This window comes from Saimiri boliviensis, chromosome 3, assembly GCF_048565385.1.
Source record: "Saimiri boliviensis isolate mSaiBol1 chromosome 3, mSaiBol1.pri, whole genome shotgun sequence".
In the NCBI taxonomy this organism is placed as follows: domain Eukaryota; kingdom Metazoa; phylum Chordata; class Mammalia; order Primates; family Cebidae; genus Saimiri; species Saimiri boliviensis.
The window spans coordinates 63,563,491-63,584,337 of NC_133451.1; the positions used below are offsets into that span (position 1 = coordinate 63,563,491).

At 34.5% G+C, this 20,847-nt stretch overlaps 1 protein-coding gene across 4 annotated transcripts in view; it reads right to left on the minus strand.

Moving 5' to 3' along the window:
- The window catches only part of SULT1B1 (sulfotransferase family 1B member 1), a 38,396-nt gene extending 26,047 nt beyond the window's left edge, over nt 1-12,349 (minus strand). Inside the window, exons 1-5 of one of the 4 annotated variants that reach the window (XM_039468253.2) lie at nt 12,098-12,346; nt 9,187-9,399; nt 6,972-7,163; nt 6,569-6,697; nt 1,268-1,365 (exon numbers count right to left, since the gene is read on the minus strand). In XM_039468253.2, the coding sequence (XP_039324187.1) occupies nt 1,268-1,365; nt 6,569-6,697; nt 6,972-7,119 (375 nt within the window). In that variant the 5' untranslated portion in view covers nt 7,120-7,163; nt 9,187-9,399; nt 12,098-12,346. Of the gene's footprint in view, nt 1-1,267; nt 1,366-6,568; nt 6,698-6,971; nt 7,164-9,186; nt 9,400-11,841; nt 11,961-12,097 lie in introns of all 4 variants that reach the window. The other 3 variants (XM_074396225.1, XM_074396224.1, XM_074396226.1) reach the window with 3 other exon arrangements.
- Nucleotides 12,350-20,847: the final 8,498 nt, after the last annotated feature.

The following is a 20,847-nucleotide window of genomic DNA, read 5'->3' on the forward strand; positions in this document are numbered from 1 at the left end:
AGCACTGAATGCAATTGAAAGCATGACATATCAAAATTTTTGGGGTGCAACTAAAGCTGTACTGAGGAAAGATATTTACAAAACTAAATGTTTATTTTAGAAAAGAGTAAAGAAACAAATCAATAATCTCAGTTCCTACTTAAAGAGATTAGAAAAAGGAAAGTAAAATGAACCCAAAGCAAGCAGTCGGAGAGAAACAATAGAGATAAAAAGTGGAAATCTATGAAACTAAAAACAGATAAACAACAGAAATAACTGAAAAACATAAATAACTAGCTTTAAAAATCAATAAAATTAATACACTTATGGCAAGACTGGCAAAGACAAGAGAGAGAAGGCACAAATAACAGATCAGGAGCAAAATGGGGTATCAGAACAAATCCTGCAGCCATTAAAATAATAATGAGTATAATACGAACAACTTTTAATTCATAAAGTCAACAACTTAAAAAATTTCTCACACATCATTAATTGTCAAAAGTCAGATAAGAAAAAACACATAATCTGCACTATAGCTATTAAAGAAACAGAATTTGAGACCAGCAGGATGGCTCATTTCTGTAATCCCAGCACTTTGTGAGGCCGAGGCAAGTGGATCACCTGAGGTCAGGAGTTGGCCTGACCAACATGGTGAAACCTGATCTCCACTAAAAATACAAAAAATTAGCCAAGCGTAGTGGTGTGTGCCTGTCGTCCCAGCCACCTGGGAGGCTGAGACACAAGAATTGCTTGAATCCAGGAGGTGGAGGTTGGAGTGAACTGAAATCACACCACACCACTGCACTCCAGACTGGGCAACAGAGTGAGACTGTCTCAGAAAAATAAAAAAAGAAAGAAAATTTGAAATATACAATTTCCCTAAAAGTAGATAAGCAGGAACAAATGTTTTTCCAAAGAATTTTACCAAATCTTCAAATCAGGACTAACGTCCTTAAGTTCAGTTTTTACAGAAGGCTTGAAGATCTAGGGAGAGTTGGGGGAATAAAAGTAGCAATATTTTGCTGAGATTTGGATTCTATCGCTGCTCAAGTTTGGAACACTTGAGTATATAAATTCAGACTAAAACTTAATTTGCATTTGAAGTATTTCAATGTAGCTCAGTTTTCCTGGTCACAAATAAATGACCCCTGAAGATTTATGTACAATGTGAATCGGTATAGATTGTTGAAAGTATTTGATTAAAAATATATATGTTTAAAAATTAACTCTGTGAGTGGGTAAAGGCATAGGGCCACAGTGGAAAATTGACTTGGAGTCTGGAGTATACCTTGCAGTTGTTCTCCCAGAAAGACTTAGGAAGAAGATCAGTAGGTAGATGTGTTTTCACAATCCGGGGTGATGGATTCTTCTCTAATTCTTCTACACCTGAGAAATTTTAGTTAAGTGTATAGATATATTAGAGTCTCCAAGGAGGCTACATTTCCTTATTTCCTTCTTTTTCCAACCAGTTTTTTTTTGTTTGTTTTTTTTTTTTCTTGAGATGAAGTCCCACTCTGTCACCAGGCTGGAGTGAAATGGTGCAGTCTCTGCTCACTGCAACCTCTGCCTCCTGGGTTCAAGCAATTATCCTGCCTCAGCCTCCTGAGTAGCTGGGACTACAGGCTTGTGCCACCACACCCAGCTAAGTTTTCTCTTTTTAAAAAATTTTTAGTAGAGATGGAGTTTCACCATGTTGGCCAGGATGGTCTTTATCTCTTAACTTTGTGATCCACCCACCTTGACCTCCCAAAGTGCTGGCATTATAGGCGTGAGCCACAGTGCCTGGCTGCCAACCAGTTTTTCAAGATATTTTTGAGCATTATACAATGCAGCTAAATTCTGAGTCAATGACAGGGATTTCTGTGTAACACTGTGTAACATTCAAGGTGCACATTCTGAGGTTAACTCCCTGAGTTCAAATGCTGACTCTTTCACTTAAGCATTGTGAGACACTTTGAAAGTATTTCAGAATCTCTGTACTTCACTTTCCCTGTCTCCAAAATGAGAAACAATAATACTCCTTTTAATAATTTGGAGTTTTACTGTACCTGTGCATTGTTATGAATGACTTTTTAAATGTTTTCTGCATGCCAAGGAGATATCAATAATTAGTAAGTCTAAAATTGGCTATTGTGTTTTATCAGGTACTGTAGCATAGATGAAGTTAATTTTGTATATATTACCACCTGTTGTATCTATATTTTCATTATATCCTATAAGTGTCATATGTCTCTCCATATATGGATGCACAGTAAAAATGTGTAATCTTTAGAGGTTACCTTAACTCTCTAAAGTCACACAATAAATACATGGTAGAACTTGGTTTCAGATTAAGGTCCTAAGAGAGATGATACATGAACTTCTCATGCATTCTTTTTTGTTTTACAGTATTACTTATACACAGTCTAAACTCTAGAATACCTGATAATCTTGCATATTTTTGCCATCTCTGAATACAAAAGCAAACTCACACAAAATTGCATCTGACTCACTCATTGAAAACAATACTTGTTTTAAATATTCGCAGTAATTCACTTCATATGCTAAGAAGTCATTCGGCCTATTACAACATTTTTCTTTTAATGTTCTATATAACCTACTTTGTTTAACAGTTTAATTACTTATTTGTTTGTTTATTCATGTTCTCATATCCCTTCCCCAACCTCACTCCTAAACAAACACTAAAATGGAGATTTCAAAAGAGCAGAAATGTAACTTTTTTTGTTCATGAATAAATGTCCATAGAGAACAGTGAATAGCACATAGTCAGTATGCAAAAGATCTATTTAATGTCAGTAGAGACAGGTTTGGCAGACAGGAAATTTTAAAATGTGAAAATCCCAGTTAAATTTGTATTACCAGATAAATAGCAGGTTGTTTTTAGCATAAATATTTCTTACAACATTTGAAAAGTACTTATACTTAATAAAATGGTTATTTATCTGAATTTCAAATTAATTAATTGTCACGTATTTTGTTTGCAAACATAAATTACTGTAAGCATATATTACTATACAACTCCACCAGGGATTTTATTATGCTTCTACTAATCTAGCAGCTACAGTCCCTTTACCCAGCATATATAAATGAGAAATTGTAATCTTCCATGACTTGTTATTACTTAATGCCCACAACATAATTCAGATCTGTTTCTCTTAAGAAGTTTTGCTCACATCTGTTGTTCCTTGTTCCTCATTCAGCTTCCCTGAAAGATTTCTCAATTTCCCCTGTTTTGCAATCATTTTGCCAAGAGTCTTTTAAATGAACTCTTTATATCCACAAGTATGAGTGTTAGGAATGTATAAAGATAACACAATTCTTCACATTCAGGCTCTAGAGTAGATTTAAATGCTGAAGTTTACCCTTGTCTACCTGCTGGACTTCAACTATTCACTGTTAGGCAATGTGACACAGCCTCCCTCTGTATTCCCAATCCTGCCTTCCATCTGTTATCTCTGACTACCACATCTTAGATTTCTTTGGTTCTGTCATTTTTCATTTTATACTTTCTATGGCTCCAAAGTCTTACCTCAGTCTTAAACCCATTAGTATTCCTTGCCCTCTGCATAATCCCTCAGTTCTAAGCTTTCCAAGGATTGACATGTTTAAGAACATCAAACTCCCATCATAACCATTTGCTTTAGGAATCTTTGCAGTTTGCATTTTAAGTCCTTGACGTATGTAAGAGTAACAGGTTTGTGAGAATAGCAGATTTGGTTTTAAGTAAAAAGTGTTGAGTATTTATACCTGAATTTTAACTTGAAATCTTGCTTTCTATTTTTCTTTTTAAATTTTTTTTAGAGACAGAGTCTTTCTCTGTTGCTCAGATTGGAGTACAGTGGTAGAATCACTGCTAAGTTTCTGTGTAGTTTTGGAACATTTAAAGTGACTAGGATTTGCTGTATTTATGAGTTTAATTTATTAGACTATAAATACTTGAAAGGGTTTGTCTTGGTCAGATAAATGAAGTACTCAAGGAAATGAAATATACTAAATATATAAATGCCACTTAAGTATCTAAAGGAGCTTAATTAAATTTAGCTTGGATTAAATATTAAACCCCTTTTGTTAAGTAACATAATAATATTTATTTATTTATTTATTTATTTATTTATTTATTGAGACAGTTTCGCTCTTGTTACCCAGGCTGGAGTGCAATGGCGCGATCTCGGCTCACCGCAACCTCCGCCTCATGGGTTCAGGCAATTCTCCTGCCTCAGCCTCCTGAGTAGCTGGGATTACAGGCACGTGCCACCATGCCCAGCTAATTTTTTTGTATTTTTAGTAGAGACGGGGTTTCACCATGTTGACCAGGATGGTCTCGATCTCTTGACCTCGTGATCCACCTGCCTCGGCCTCCCAAAGTGCTGGGATTACAGGCTTGAGCCACCGCGCCCAGCCCAATAATAATATTTATAAGCTGAACTTGATGGCTTAGGAAATAACTGGGATTTTAGATTTGTAACTTCGAAAAATTGAATGTATTTTTTTAAACAAAACAAAACAAAAAAAGATTGGCATTTGCTCTCTGATTTTTGGCAAGACCTAGAAGGACGGACAGCCTGCCAGTTGATCCCTCTCCTACTATGGAAACTAGTTCAGTCAGCCTGCTGAGGGGCTCCTCCACTACAGGAGAGGATTTGGATATTTCTCTTTCTATTGATATACAGGTCTATCACCATCCTACTATTTATTTTTATCCGATGATTCCAGCAACATTTGAGAGTCAAGCTTTACTTCTTGAATACCCCTCTCATTTACCTACAGAACATCAGACTCTTTCATTTCCTCCAGGCTTTTTTTCTGTTGTTGTTGTTCAGTTTCCTTTGCTAACTCCTCTTTCTCTACCAATCATCTTCATGTTGATGTTTTTCACAGCTCAGTCCTGCCCTTTTCATATTGCTCCACAGGCTTTCCCTGGGCAAACACATTGATTCCAATGTCCGATTACTCTGAGCATTGCCTAATAAATATCTTTTAACAAATACTATCATTTTAATTTATTAAATTTTTAACTGATTATAATATCCAATGGCGTCTCAAAGTTAACATTTCACAACTGGATTATTAATAACCCTACACCCAAATGTGTTCCTCTCCACGTACTTTTCCTTGCAAGCAAATGGTTCCACAGTCTGCTTGCTTGATGGAAATGAAACGGTAAGAGTCATTCTTAATTCTTACATTTCCTTCATATTTCTTTTACAGTCCATGAACAAGTCAAAAATATATCTTCTCTAGCATCCTCAATTCCACCTCCACAAAGCAACCTGTGGAGCCTTTGTATTTAAAACAACAAAAAACAACAAAAACTTTATAATTTTTCTTTGCCTAAAACCCTTCAATGTCTTCCTCAATGTTCTTAGGATAAAATGAGAGAACATTTTAGGAATTACAAGTCCTACATGATCTGTCCTAGCCTAATTTCCAATTGCTTCACATCCCAATTTTTCCTTCTTTCATGGATCTTTATAGTCCCTGGATTACATCAAGATCTTCCTGGAATAAGTTTTCCAGCACTATATCCTAGAATATTCTTTCCCCAAGTGTGTACAACTCTTTAATCTCAATTTGGAGTAGATACCCCTTGTTTAATAAAATTTACACTAAAGCTGTCTTTTTATACATTTTAACTTTGGCTTAAAGGTTTTTCTATATGTAGTGAACTGTAACCTAACTGGATGTGTAAACAGATTCTAATCTACTCTTGTGTTAATCACCAAGTATCAGTCAAAGGTGGCCAACTCTTCAAATTGTGTTCAAATAAGTCAAAAACTAAGCTGTAACTAAGCCAGTTGTTTCTATAGCTCACTTCTGTTTTCTGCATGTTACATTTTTTCTTTCCATAAACCCTGTGGCTTTTCTGGAACCTCTGAGGCCATTTTGGCTGAAGAGGCTGACCCATTTGTGAATTGTCCTTTGCTCAATTAAACTCTGTTAAATTTAATTTGTCTAAGTTTTTTTCCTTTATACCCATTTAAAGTGAACTTTCCTATTGTTCACTTCCATAGAAGCCTATTCGTTGTCTATGTAAGGCTAATAACATTGATATATTATTTACTTTTTAATATTACAATATAATTGTAAGCTCCCTGTGATACCACATATAATTTCTAATTATTGTATATCTATACCATAGCACAGTGAATAATCTTTACAAGCAATACATAAATATTTATGAAAGAAAAATTAATAGTATTAGTGAATTCTATGTTTTAAGAAGAGTTGCTACTTACTTATTTATTAGTTATAACAATGTCCTAAATTAGGAACTAATCTGACAAATTCTACCCAACAAAATTCAGTCAGACATAAAGAATATTATTTATTTTATTAACCAAATTTTCAATTGCTTTCTACAGTAAGACTCTTTCATCTTTGCATGTTTTGTATCTTTACAGGTATCATACTTGAATATACAACAGACGAAAATACAGTTTTTTTCATATTCCTCAGTTTTATATTGTTTATCAACTTCCATTTTATGTTACCAAATCTACTCCAGTTTCAGTCAAAGTCACACATACAATAATGCATATGATGTGTAAATAATCTGACAAAATTATAATTCCAAGTAGATTAAATTTACCTGATACTCTTACTCCAGAGAGAGACATTTCCAACATTGGAACTCTTTTGTTAATAACATCTCGCTTACATTTTTCAACATCTCCATCATTAAGAATCATGTCTACAATTTCACTAACCCAAGTATTACCTGTGGCAAAAGGCAATATTTAAAAAAAAATCATTACCTTAATTGCACAGGAGGGGGGAAGTATCTATTAGAAACACTATCATCTTAACACATACTGTTAAAGACTTAATTCCCCTTTCTATGCCCCAGATGTCAATTTTAATATACTAAAAGAAGATGGCTTCACTAAATTAATATTAAATCTATGTAGAATGGTAATAATTTTATGGAGAAGTTGATTTCCAGGAAACAAAAATTGAAGTCAGACTTGAATTTGTCAGGCCACAGAACTCACCTGATTTAGGATAAGTGGCTATCACAATGTCATCTGGTCTACTACGAAACTGTTCAATCCTTTCCCAGTTGCTCACAAAAGCACAGGGCATGGGACAACCATGAACTAACTTCAGATCTTTTCGCATAACATCTTCTGGTGAAAGCATTTTAATACCAGATTTTACAAATATATAATAGATTGACAGCCGTTCTGGAGAAATACAGAGGACAAAATCAGAATCTGAGTCACTAATGTTGCCCTTAATACACTGCAATTTGTTACAAAGTAAAATTGGCCTTTAACATCCTGGGTACATGGAGTTCTAAGCACAAAGAACATATTGTGTGGTCATTAGGCTGCAGTAGATTGCAAGAGCTACAGCTGGTTCCGTGACAAGTAGGACAAAGGTCTCTAGTGGAAGCTTTGGAAACAAATGAAACTGTATATCTCACTTTGAATTAAAAGGCATGTTTCACAGAAATATGCCAAAAACAATCTGGACAATCTGGACTTAAGGTAAAATAAATCCACGGCTTATTATTAACACTTCAGCTATACCTCGCTTTTCCATACAAAAAATCTGCTCTGTCATTCTGACCTTTGATCTTCAGTTTGTAATTTATCTGCTTTCTTTGCCTGCTTGTAATTTCTTTCTTTATCACTCATTTGGAGCAAGTGAATTATAATGTTCCTAGGTGTGGTTATTTTCATTTATGTGTGTGTGTGTGTGTGTGTGTGTGTGTGCAGCTGTTGAAAGCCTTCTTGGTGTGGGTACTCTGAATCCTCCTGAGGTGGATGAGGACATCACATGGCAAGCGACTGAACATGCTATCCAGATCTCTTCTTCCTCCTCTTACAAAGCTACCAGACCCACTCCCATGATAACTCTCATGACTCAACCTGCCTCATCACTCAATCACCTCTTAAAGGCCCCATCTCTCAATACAACAACCTTGGGAATTAAATTCCAACATAAGTTTTGGAGAGGAAAAATATTCAAATCATAGTACATTAATGAATACCTTATGTGAGCAAGGGAAGTAAACTTCAGTTTCATCCTATCATTGACTAAAATTCTGGATCAGACTAAATCATTACATTTTTTATTGAGAGTTACTTCAATTCAATGTTACAAGAAAAAATTGTTTAATCTTTAATTAATATTTTAATCATAGTACTAATAATACTAACATACACAGTCTCTTTCTTGCTCTGTTTCTCAGTCTTTGTCATATATGTATGTGTTCAAAGGCAGTCAGACAGGACGAATTCCTCTTTACTTCTAGGAGAGTCACCCTTTTGGTTCTATTCAGGTCCTCAACTGATTGCATGAGACCCATTCACATAAGGGAAGGCAATCTGCTTTACTCAGTCTACCAATTCAAATTTTAATCTCATCTAAACACATACACACACACACACACAGAGAGAGAGAGAGAGAGAGAGAGAGAGAGAGAGAGATAGACAGACAGAGAGAGAGAGAGAGAGAGAGAGTAATGTCTGATCAAATATCTGGGTTCCCTGTGGCCCCATCAATTGGACATGTAAAATTAGTATCTCAGAGAGCTGTCTATTATTTATTTTTTACACTTCATTTCCACTGAACTTTATAAGTAAAATCATAGCCTTGCTTTTAATATTTTTTATTTTACAACACTTTTATTTTATTTTACAATTTATAGATTCCTTCATAATCGATTGTTCCATTTATTTCTGAAGATCTGTTGATTTAATAACATAGAAAATGTATGCTATTATATAAATAGAGATAATTTGAACTAATTGCAGTATAAATTGCATGATATCTTAGCTGAAATTATATCACTTCAAGTAAAATAACTTTAAACTTGAAAGATTGCCAATTAGAGGTTCTTAATTGATTAAGTATATTTTATGGTAAATATTTTTAGTAATTTGTGATTCTAAAATTTTTCAGAGGAGTTTAAAAAGGTAATTTATTAAGCTCTCAATAGTCACTTTCTTAATGAGACCCACAAACAAAAATTACTAATTTAATAGCTAGCCACGACTTAAAGTAGTTTACCTAATATTAATTGGTATAGAAAAAGATACGATTTTGACTAGGAAAAGCATGGTAATATAACAGCCTTGTATTTCAAAGGCAACTCCTCCACCATCACTACCTCTATCTACACACACACACAGAAATCTAGGAGGGAGAAATTTGGGTAGATATTTTTTCATTTTATATTGTAAGACATTTATTACATACCATATTTTACATGTTATCATTCATGTAATGATATTTTTTACACAAAAATGCTTTGTCATTTTCTTTTTCCAGTAAAACTCATTATTCAACAATATGTTTGTCTCAAAACATATAGCACCTTATGCTACAAATAGAGTGAAAATGAAGAAAAAATACTTGAGTTTTGCATTTTCCTTCTGCTTATTGAGTGATGAAGTTGTAGGCCTCAGAAACCTGGAACAGAGGATAGTAATGAAGAAGTGGTCTCAAAATAGATTAGACACAAGTTTAGAGCATGCAAGACCCTGAGACAAGAATGACAGCTGAGTGATTGGAGCATTTTAGAAAAATTATATTAAATATTTATCTTCTATATGCTTCTCCATTATCCTCCATTCCCAGCACAATGTCAGGTAGCCTTTGCAATCCTTTGTTAGCAAAGAGGCTGAGTCTCAGAGAAAATATTTTCCAGCATGAAATACTATGGAACATGCTGGCAGCTCAAGAAAGGAAAAACTAATATGGATGGTCAAGAAGTCAGCAGAAGCAGGAAGTTGAAAGAAGAGAAAGTAAATCTGTAAGTAGTGTACTTGGGATGAAGTTGGAATTGAATAAATTGAATGAAGAAATGGATGAACAATGAGACTTCCACTTCTCACTGAGAATCTTCTAGTGTGTTGAGAATAGAGTACATTTCCAGTTTGGATATAAAGGAATGAGTGTCCACAGAATTCAACACAGTACATTCAGATATTAAACTTGATTTTCACGTAATTAATGAAATAGCTCTTTCTGAAACATTTTATTATGTTAATTTCTCAACAAATTGTTTCTTTCCAATTTATCTAAAGGAAATATCAATTGCACATCTCATTTCAACAGTTGTATATTACGAATTAATTGAGAAAAAAAATCTGTATTCATTAGCTCCAGAATGTAATGTTTAGTGGCAGTATAACTTTACTTATCGACGGATACAATGTGTCCATATTATGCAAAAATGAATGAATATTGAAGAAGCAGATACCCTTTCATGCTATCTGTTAAGATTATATAGATAAATTGATTCCACTTATAGTAGGTAGTTTATATTATACATTTATAGCATAATTTCTGGCTCCATTTCATGTCTTAGTTCATCCTTTGCCTTTTCTTCATTTTTTTCTTAAATTTAATTTAAATTTATAAATATTCAATTTATTTATTCATAAACAATTTAATCATATTAATTGAATTAACTTGATTACTTAAAAATTTAATTTAATATTTATTAATTGATAATTAATGATCATTTATCTTACTTTAATTTGTACTATTCTTTCACATGTATAAAATTGATTCACAATTTCTATTTAAATTACAGTCCATGTACAAGTCCCATGTGCTATTGGCCTTATCTGATAGCTTGTTAAAAATGTACAATCTCAGCTTTCAACCCAGAAACAGAACCTACAGTTTAGTAAGATCCTCAACTAATTTGTTGGCTCTTAAAACTTGAGAAAATGACATTAAATCACCTTTAATTATCTAATGATCCAGAGTGTATGTAAATGATTTATCAAAATCAATTTAGTGTCTTTTAAAACAAATTGTATCGATCGTGCTTCATGTATATGATCTCTAATCATTACCTACCCTGAAAAGATAAGTCTTACATTTATTGGATAAGATTAGGAAACAAATCTTCAGAGTGCCTGCTCAGAGAAACACAGAAAAAGAGTGGCAACCCAGAAATGGACTTTAGTTTTGCCCAGCTCTGCTCATGTGGTCATACTGAAAATTTACTCTAGGCCCAATCCAGAGTCAAAAATGTCCATCACTTATCTCATCCAAACAAGAATGTTGACAAGTTGTAAGGGATTTTTGTTCTGACAATGAAAATTTCCTGTGAAAAAAGATCAGGCTCTTCATGGTGTAAAAATGTTGCCGGTGAAAGATGGAATGAATAAGAAGATGAAAATCAGGCAACTGATGGTGAATATATGCTAGTCATCTCTGGGAAATGAGTGTGACCTATTCAGGAAGCTACAAGGTATTAGGCATGAAATAGCATTACCTCATCATGACCAGTGGATAATAATGAGTTCTGAATTATATGAGGAGAAGGATAGGGAGGGGAGGACTAGAAGATGTAAAATAATAAACTAGATATGCTGAATGATAACTTATGAATGACATTTACTTTAAAATCTAAAAATCAGTTCATAAAACATTTTAAACCCTATCGGAAAGGAACTGGCAATTTAATGTAGTTGTAAATTCTAGTCTACACGGGATCTCAAGACTGCCTATTTAAGATGAGCCATAGACTGAAAATTAAAATGTCTAAAATTGGCTTTAAGGAATAGTAATGGAACAAAAGAGAAAAATAAAAAAGAATGCCTGTTTTAGAAGAAATTGAGTCATTTAACATTAAGACTGTATTTTTGTTTCAATTAGAAAAAATAATTTCTTCCATTTGTCATACCCTGACAAAGTTTGGCTCTATCTGGTACACATCAAATCCAGTTACTTAAATAAATATAGTAAATGACATATTTTATATTTTGGAATGCACCTTAAAGGTGTGTGTGTATGTGCATATGTGTGCATGCGTGCATGTGAGTGAGACTGGATGAAAGATGTGAGCAGAGAAACAAAAGCTTGAAAAGGATTTCTTTTCCTTAAGTGGCTTACAGTTTGATGAGACTTCCATTCCTGGCATGCTTCAGAAGAGTTCCATTAAATCCAGAAAAATAAAATTGAACATTGAGAGCTTGAAAGATTTTAGACAGCATAAACAACAACAGAGTTTCCTGTAAGAAAATTGGAATTACGCAAAAGACTTTCTAATGATAAAATATGTCCAAAACAGAAATTGTTCTAAGGCACACAATACTGTGTGTGGGGTAGGACAAAACTTCAAGGAAAGGAATTGAAAAGCAAATTTTACCTCACAATTTAATCCCTTTGTTCAGTTTTCACTTTCAGCCAGTGAAGCTGCTGTAGAGTAACCCTGAGAAGCAGTGGTGGTTCCAGCAGGGAATGGTGAGCCCAGGAAGGCTCATTCCTGTCACCCGAAAAATAAACAAGTTCAAAGTTTGATCTGAATGTAGCAATCACTGACTACTTTACAGGCAGCTAAGATACAGAAAGTTTAAACTACCCACACCCACAATCACACACACACATACACACAGGAGGCAAGCTCCACTGTTTCAACAGCTAACAAAGCCAGGAAGCCAGGAAATGGATCAGGGTGGTGGCCTTAAGTCAGCACAGGCACAGATTGTCTAGAATTTAAGCTCTCTGCAAGCTTCAAAGGGTCTGAGAAATGCAGAGGGTAAGAACATGAAGGGTTAGTGGATCAAAATTGTTGCTTCTCTCTATCTTATAAGAATGTTTTCTAGTAATTTTGGCCATAACAAAAATAAAAATTGTGTGTGTGTGTGTGTGTGTGTGTCTGTGTATGTTTCCATCTGGAAGAAACATGAGTTTCCAACATCATTAAAGATCAAATATATTAAAGATGAATTTGACAGCAGAAACAAAAACACTCTAATCATTTCCACAACTCTTGGCTTTTTCTTCTTTTGGTATGCAAAATGACATAAACAAGAAACAAGTGGAAATCAATCCATTTGTTAAGAGCACTCATCTCAAACTTCTACACAACTGCAACAGCCAAGCTCCTGCCCCTGTAGCTATACCTATGTAGGCCTGGGAAAGTCAGGAAGACCAGAGGAAAACTGGCAAATTCCTTTAGACCCTGAATTTAACTTAAACATTTGTTAAAGAAATGTAAAGCATATTTTCTTTTTAAAAGATGATGCCAACAGATTCCTAATCTTTGTCAGCCAGGGTTGTTTTATTTTGGTTTTGTAAAGAAGGTAGAAGTATATTAAAGAGAGAATCCAGAGAAAAGGGGCTTATGTGCACCTACTGTAGTTGTATTTTGTTGCCCTTACGGGAAAGCATAATGACTCTAATAAATCAGGCCCAGGCACATGGAGAGCACTGAGACTGTCATAGGTCAATCTATGTCTCTTTGATTGAGAACCTGAAACATTTGACTTTTCTTAGATGCCCTTTCTTAGAAAGTTACCTTTCTAGGCTAACTTGTTTATTTTCTAAATACGATTTTGTGATTTTTATGAACTAAGACTTTTTTTTTTCTCCTTTTGATGACACATAAAGCCATTGGCTCCTACAGACCATGTTTTCTTCCTGCTAACCTTCATGCAGTTAACTGATACATTCCAAAGACAGAGAGTATGTACAGGTTAACCTTTGTTAGTAGTTAACTACTGAAAAAAAAAAGCTTAACAGATTACGTTTTCAACTGAGTAAGCAATTCTGCTATTGAAAATTACTCTGCTGTGTAAGTTTAAAACCAATTAAATAAGCAAGATAATAAAAGACATTCAGACAGAAACGTGACAAATCTGAAATCTGACAAATTTTGGAAATCTGTGGAATTGTACCTCGGGCTTCTTAAATAAAATTATCAGTGAAAAAGGTGATTATTCTAACCCAGTCACAACTTGTGAAGCTAGAAAAACAGCAGCAGGCACACTGAAGGCAGTAGGAGAGGCCTAGTGAGCAAGAGGGAGGGTTGAAGCACAAGTCTCGGGCTTTAAATCCCAAACACAGTCATTAATCAGCCTTGTGAGTGGGACATAACATATAGCCTCTCTGTGCCTCCATTGCCCCACTGGGAATAATGGCATCTTCTTTATACAGTTTGTTGAGTTTTCTTCTTTTTTTGAGTGTGGGAAAATACATATAACATAAAATGTACCATTACAGTTCAGTAGTGTTAAATGTATTCACATTGTAATGCAATCAATCTCCAGAATTTTTCATCTTGCAAAACTGAAAATCTCTGCCCATTAAAGGACAACTTATCCTCCCTCTGGTTCTTGGCAACCACCATTGTACTTCTGTTTCTATAAATTTGATTACTCAAAATCCCTCATAAATTTGTAATCAGACAGTTTTTGACTTTTTGTAACTGGCTTATTTCATGTAACATAATGTTCTTAAGGTACATTCATGCAGTGTGTGTAAGAAATATTTTTCCTTTTTAAGGCTAAATATTTGATTTTATAGATACCATAATTTTTTCATAAAGTAACAAAAATAAAGTGGATGTTTGGATGGCTATTTTGAATAATGCTGCTGTGAAGAGGAGTATGAAAATTTTTTTGTGAGATCTTGATTTCAGTTCCTTTGGATGTATGTCCAGAAGTGGAATTGCTGGTAATTAGGTTTTTAACTTTTTAAAGAAATCACCCTAGTGTTTTACTTATTGTTTATATCATTTTACTTTCCCACCAACAATGCACAACAGTTCCCGTTTGTCTACATATTTGTTTGGATTATTAATGAGTTAATACAAATATTGTGCTTACAACATATCCTATTCATCACATTCTTTCAAATAAATCTAGTTATTATAATTAAAATGTTTGTTTAAAATATAGTGTTTATTGTTACAGAGATACAAATGAGCTGAAATCTTAGCATCTGTCCTGAGAGAAAACCCTATATATGATTATTCTAGCAGCAGCATATGAAATAAAATCTACAAAGCTTAATGGAAAAAAATAACAGAATTTATAAAAAGTATATTTAATTTTTATGGGTACATAGATTATATATTAATATTTATAGAGTATGTTGTTTGAATACATGCATACAATGTGTAATAATCTTTTGTAATCCAGAAGAGAGAATCAAGTTTAGAATCAATTTAAGGAAAAGCAAATTCTAAATTTAAGGAAAAGCAAATTCTAACAAAAAAAATTGTTTAAAATACTTAACACTTACTTGGAGTCAACTCTAAAATAATCTTGGAAGAGGAGTTGATACATCATAGAGTCATAGGGATGAAAATGGTGAGGCTTCATCCTGCAGATATGGACCATGGTGTCCCAGCAGCAAAGGAAGATATGTCCTTATGCAAGGATACTAATAATTAGCTCAATTGCATTTCTCAAATATATAGAGCAAAAATAAAGCCCTAATGAATAAATTTCTCATACAATAATTAGGCTTCTGTTATTGTTAACTTATTTGTTTTCATTTAAAAGGTAAAAATAATATCCATGTGTGTGTTATAAAATGGAATCTAAATTCTGGTTGTTGTTGTTTTTAATGAGAATAACATTAAACATTTACTGTACTATCCTGATGTTAGCTTAGTAAGGTTTCTTTATTTGTGTGGAATTGTCAGGTTTATTCATGAAGAAAAATAAACTTCCATCTCTGAAAAAATAAAATAATTTCTCTTTAGAAAGTATGAATATTAAGCTTTCATTTATTAAAAAAAGATAAAATGTCAATCAACTGTTGCAATGCAAACCTACATGATTTTATTTACATAAGAAAATAACTTCAGAACAAATTAAGAGATTTGGAAGAAGAAAGTTGACTGCAAAAATTATAAGAAGCTCAAAATTAGATTTACAGTGTCACTTAAACAATGTTATTATCAACAAAGTTCCCATCCTGAAAAAAATTATACATATATGTAGAAAACTTAACAAACTGATTTATGTATAACCTTTCAGCAACATCAGGAAACCGGATCCAAAAAGCCTCCATCTGGTAACTACGCACAGTCTTTGGCAAAATTTTAAAAATTGTGAACATTTATATTCAGGGCTTCTTATGACAAACCAGTGAAAATAATATTTGAATTTTTAATACACATATTCATAAAAGCTGAGGTTCTCAAGATATTTTGGTGACAACAAAAGGAAGTGAAATTGACTCGGAGTTTAATCTGATGTTTGTTATTCTTCAATTCATGCCAAATTCCTAAAATAGACTTAAGGAAAATGCATTTCCTTAACTGATTGAAACAGTTTAAAGACATATTTCCCTTTATATTTCTCATTTTAAAGCTGGTCTTTTAATTTTAAAGTAAATATATACTATAATGCAGAGGGAAATATATAGATTTAAAGAAAAGACATCATATGTCAAAAAATATTATTCTTGAACAGGTCATTTGAGCTATGCCCCTTAACTTTTATTCTTTCCTTTCCTTGTGCCTACAGTCGCATTTACTTTCATCTCTAATTAGAGTATCTTCAATATTAACTTTGAACAGGGTTGACATTAAGTCTGGAGTTGCAAAAACACATACCAACCAATAGGTGACCCATCAGTTATCCAAACCAAGATAGTTCGGGGAATAAAGGAGAGGCTATGAATAATTATGTGGTGGCAAAAGATATAAACTAGGCCTCAGACAAACTGGGAAGATGGGTTACCCATACATTCATGGAACAGTCATGAAACAGTTTGAGCTTAAGAAAGTAACAGCTCAAGCAAAACAATAAACTGATACATGGTCTCTGTTTTGGGAGAATAATATGGTGATAATGCTGGAGAGGCTAAGGTCCGGCATATTCTTTTGATAAAGAAAACGGCAACATTTAAAAGATTTAGATTCTTCATGAGAAGTGTGCCTACACTAAGTGTGTAAGTATTGATAACCAAACACATGCACCAGACACACACTTTTGTATGGCACATGATGACATGTAATTTGCAAACTTTGACATAAGGTATTACAAAAAAAAAAAAAATCTATTTAGATGTACATAGGTTGCCTAGAAACCACATTATTTATTAACTCATTAAATGCCAAATCAGGATTGAAAAACAACTTAGAGAAGAGGTTCTTAAATTTTAGAATGCTTCGGAATCACCTCAAAGGGCTTAATAAAACACAAATTCTGCTTCCCCCTGACATTCAGTGTTTTTGATTCAGTTGGTCTAGGGTGGAATCTGAAACTCTGCAATTCAAACATGCTCCCAGAAGATGATGAGCTACCAGTTTGAGGACCATACTTAGAACCACAAATAAAAAAGGTCACTCTTGCTTTAGATTTCTATGGTTAATTCACTCATGAATCATTCTATTCATTCATATATTTGTTTATTCAGTCACCAAATTTACCAGCTCCCAGATACTACATGAGGATAAGAAGGCATTGGGTTTGCCCTCCAACTCGTAAATCATAATTTATTGATGGCATTCTCAGTCTGTTAATAGCTCAAATTTTACCCAGGAGGAAATGTGTTCAGAAATTCGAAGTGATTTGATTAAGATCTTACAAGTATTCAGTAAAAACTCAGACCCAGAAAACCACTTGTGACTTCTAAGTCATTTAGCCTTAAAAAACAAAATAATAGGGATAGAAGAGAGAATTCTAAAGACTTAAAGATTCCCAGTGATGCGTTTTGTTTCTCCATAGCTGGTTCTGAATGCACATCACCCAGTCTACAGAGAAGGATTTAAGAAGCTTGAATTCTTTCAATGTCACTAAATTTCTAGGCATTTTAAAAATCTATTTAGAGTTAGCTAAAGATGGGGAAGTATGGTGTTTTTCCTAGTTTCCTTTATAATTTGAGGGCATTTGTTTTACTTTTCTCACCTAGAAACATGCATTTTAATATCTTAATATGCAAATTTCCCAAATTTATTAGTTCATTCACCAGCAACTTCTCCATGCATTTTTTTTTTTCAGTTACTCTTCTTCTGAATGTGTGAGTTTAAAGAAGCAGCCATTTCTTTTGCAGCTATTTGCATCCATGTAAATTCCTGAGTACAGGGTAATCATTTTTCTCTTGGGACAGAAACAATGGTAAGAGTAACATCTTTGTCTTGTCTTGTATCATCATAGCTCATCCTCCTGAGAAGTCAGGGATTAGAATGAAGATGAATCTACTTTTTTCTCTGAAGGTGTGTTCTACTGACAGGTGTCACCAGAATGCATTTTCCTCATTTCATTTTACACAATTGAGGCCTCTTATCTGAATACTGATCTCCCTGTATGGCTTACTCATCTTTAATGAAGAAGAAAGATAGTAAAGGAACATTATTAAAGTAATATCCAAAATAAACAAAATTTTGACATTAGAAAATAAGTGAAATATTCAAAAGTAGGCTCAGAGAATCTGGGTCTTCCTTCCTCAGATATGTTCAGAAGAAAAGGAATCAATTTCTCAACACTGTCTCAGAGTCCTTTCATGGCAACACCTCTGGCTTTTTCCTCTTCATAAACTCACTGTTTTCAAGATCCCACTTAGGGACATCATGTTGTGTGCTGTGATATGAAATGTACTTCCTGGAATTGTGAAGTGCACAACATGCACAACCATATGTGCTGGTCTCAGAGGCTTGTGAACCAAACAACTCCATCTTAAATGGGAGTTAGGTAAAATAAGGCTGAGCTCTACTGGGCTGCATTCCCAGATGGTTAACTTACAGGATAAGATAGGAAGTCGGCACAAGATACAGGTCATAAAGACCTTGCTGACAAAACAGTTTGCAGCAAAAAAGCCATCTAAAACCCACCAAAACTAGAATGGTGACAAGATTGACCTCTGGTCTTCCTCACTTTTATGCTCCCACCAGAGCCATGAAGTTACTTTATAAGGTCTAAAAAGGGAGAAATGAATAATCCACCCCTTGCTTAGCATATCATCAAGAAACAACCCTAAAAATGGGCAACCAACAGCCCTTGAGGCGGCTCTGCCTATGGAGTAGCTATTCATTTATTCCTTTACTTGCCTAATAAACTTCTTTTCACTTTATGCTATGGACTTGCTGTGAATTCTTTCTTCCATGAGATCTAAGAACCCATTCTTGGAGTATGGATCAGGACTCCTTTCTTGTAACCATGGAAAGGACGATACTAAGGAAAATCCTGACCCAAAGGCTAATTTTGGGTAGATGCTGGGGTCTGGTAACATCTTTCTGGTGAGCCTTGAAAAGTAATATTGAGGAGACCCCAACCTAAAGGAAATAGACTGTGGGACTGATTAAACAACTTTGAGTAAGTGGGCTGCATATACCCGGGTAAAGGCTGAGACTGGGTTAAAGGCCCAAGTTAGGAGACTTAGAGTGTCTCCTAAGACAGAGTGGGTTAAAGGCTCCTCTCAATAAAGGGCAAGGAAGTTTGACTGACCTTGGGTTAGAAGTCCAACTTAGTAGGGTTAGAGGCTTGGTAAACTCCCTCTCTGTAAAGTCTCTTTCAGCTAATAATGGATTTGGCACTCCAAGATGTTAACTGCTGTTCTCTCTGGATTAATCAGCCTTGTACTCTTTGCTAATGGCTGTGGGTGACAGGATTGGGCATGTACAGAATCATGACACATGAAGAACTTTTGCCTCCCTAGAAGGAAAAACCTGAAAGTTGATGGGACTACGGGAAAAGATCTCTCTGTTACTGGCAAGCAGCCTGCTGAACTTTTAAGTGTCACTGCAATGGGTAGGTATTTCTCTGGCCTCCCTAAGCACTTAGCCTTCTCTATCCTGCCAGAGGCAATACTTTCTCTCCTTTCCCTTTCTTATTTTTCTACTACTCATGGTAACCATCTGGCCCAGAGAGCACATGTTGAAACTCCTGGTCCAAGGTTGAATTAATAATGAGGAGCCCGATCAGGGGCAAGTTTGAGCCCTGACAGTTTGACATTTGGTGCTAAGCAGAAGCTAATGTATATATTTTGTCACACTTATCTTACTCTGTCCAGAAAGGAAAGAGATAATTTTTCTCTGTGTTGCAGTTCGTCGCCCAGGGACTGTGGCAGCCAGCCGGGTCACTATGGCGACTCAGAGAAAGGGAACTGTGAAGCCTGGCATGTTGGCCAAAGGGTAAGAATGTCTTACCATACAGACTTTTGGCTTCTCTCTCTCTCCCTCCCTCTCCCTCTCTCTCTCGCTCTCTCTGTGTTTGTGTGTGTGTGTGTGTGTGTGTGTGTGTGTGTGTGTGTGTGTGTATGCAAACTGAATGAGGTTTCCCTCTGGTCAGTCATGTCCTTGGAAACATGACCTTGTAACCACATGGCAGTATTTTCTCTTGATCTCTGCTATCACAATTGGGGTTCAAATCCCAGCTTGGGGGATGATCCTTTGTCTTCTGTCTATGTGTTTATGTGTATTATGTGTGTGATGTTTATATATGAACAAACTTTAATAGGTTTAATAATAATAAGAGCTTAAATCAAATATTTTGTCAGAAAAGCAAAAAATGTGCCTTTTATTTAGTTCATATGACGTAAGTAATCTTTGGAAAATAAAGACAGCTTTAAAGAATATTGGTAAAATAGAAATATCTTCAAAATATAAACTTTTGGTCTAAATTAGGCAGGTCAGATATTAAGTTTGCTAAATGTGTAAAATTCATAAACTCCTTCTTTGACACTTGAAAATTGTCCAATTTATTTCAGAGCATGATATTCTAGATAAGGCTTGGGGACATGTGGAATTAATTATGCCCCCTAGCTATGCAAAGGAGTTTGTAAAGAGACTTTACATAAGAAGGGATCTTGTACAGCACATTCTTGTCTTAAATAAAATAACTGGTTGTTTTAAAAAAACGGAATTTGTGCAAGGAATGTTGTACAATTTAAAGGTGACTAAGTCTCCTAAATGTTTCATTAAACTCCACTAGGATTCTTAATTGTACAACCTGCCTGCTTTACAACTAAGTAAGACCTGGAACACATGAAGTTAAATGCTAGAAAAAGTCGGACTTTATCAGTACTGCTGTATGCTGTCCTAGGCTCCGTACCAAGTACATAATTAAAATCCTTAACATACCAAGATTTTCACTAAAAGTAAAAGTCACTAAGAGTTAGCAATGTAACATGAAATTAATACTACTGAAGACACACTTCTGC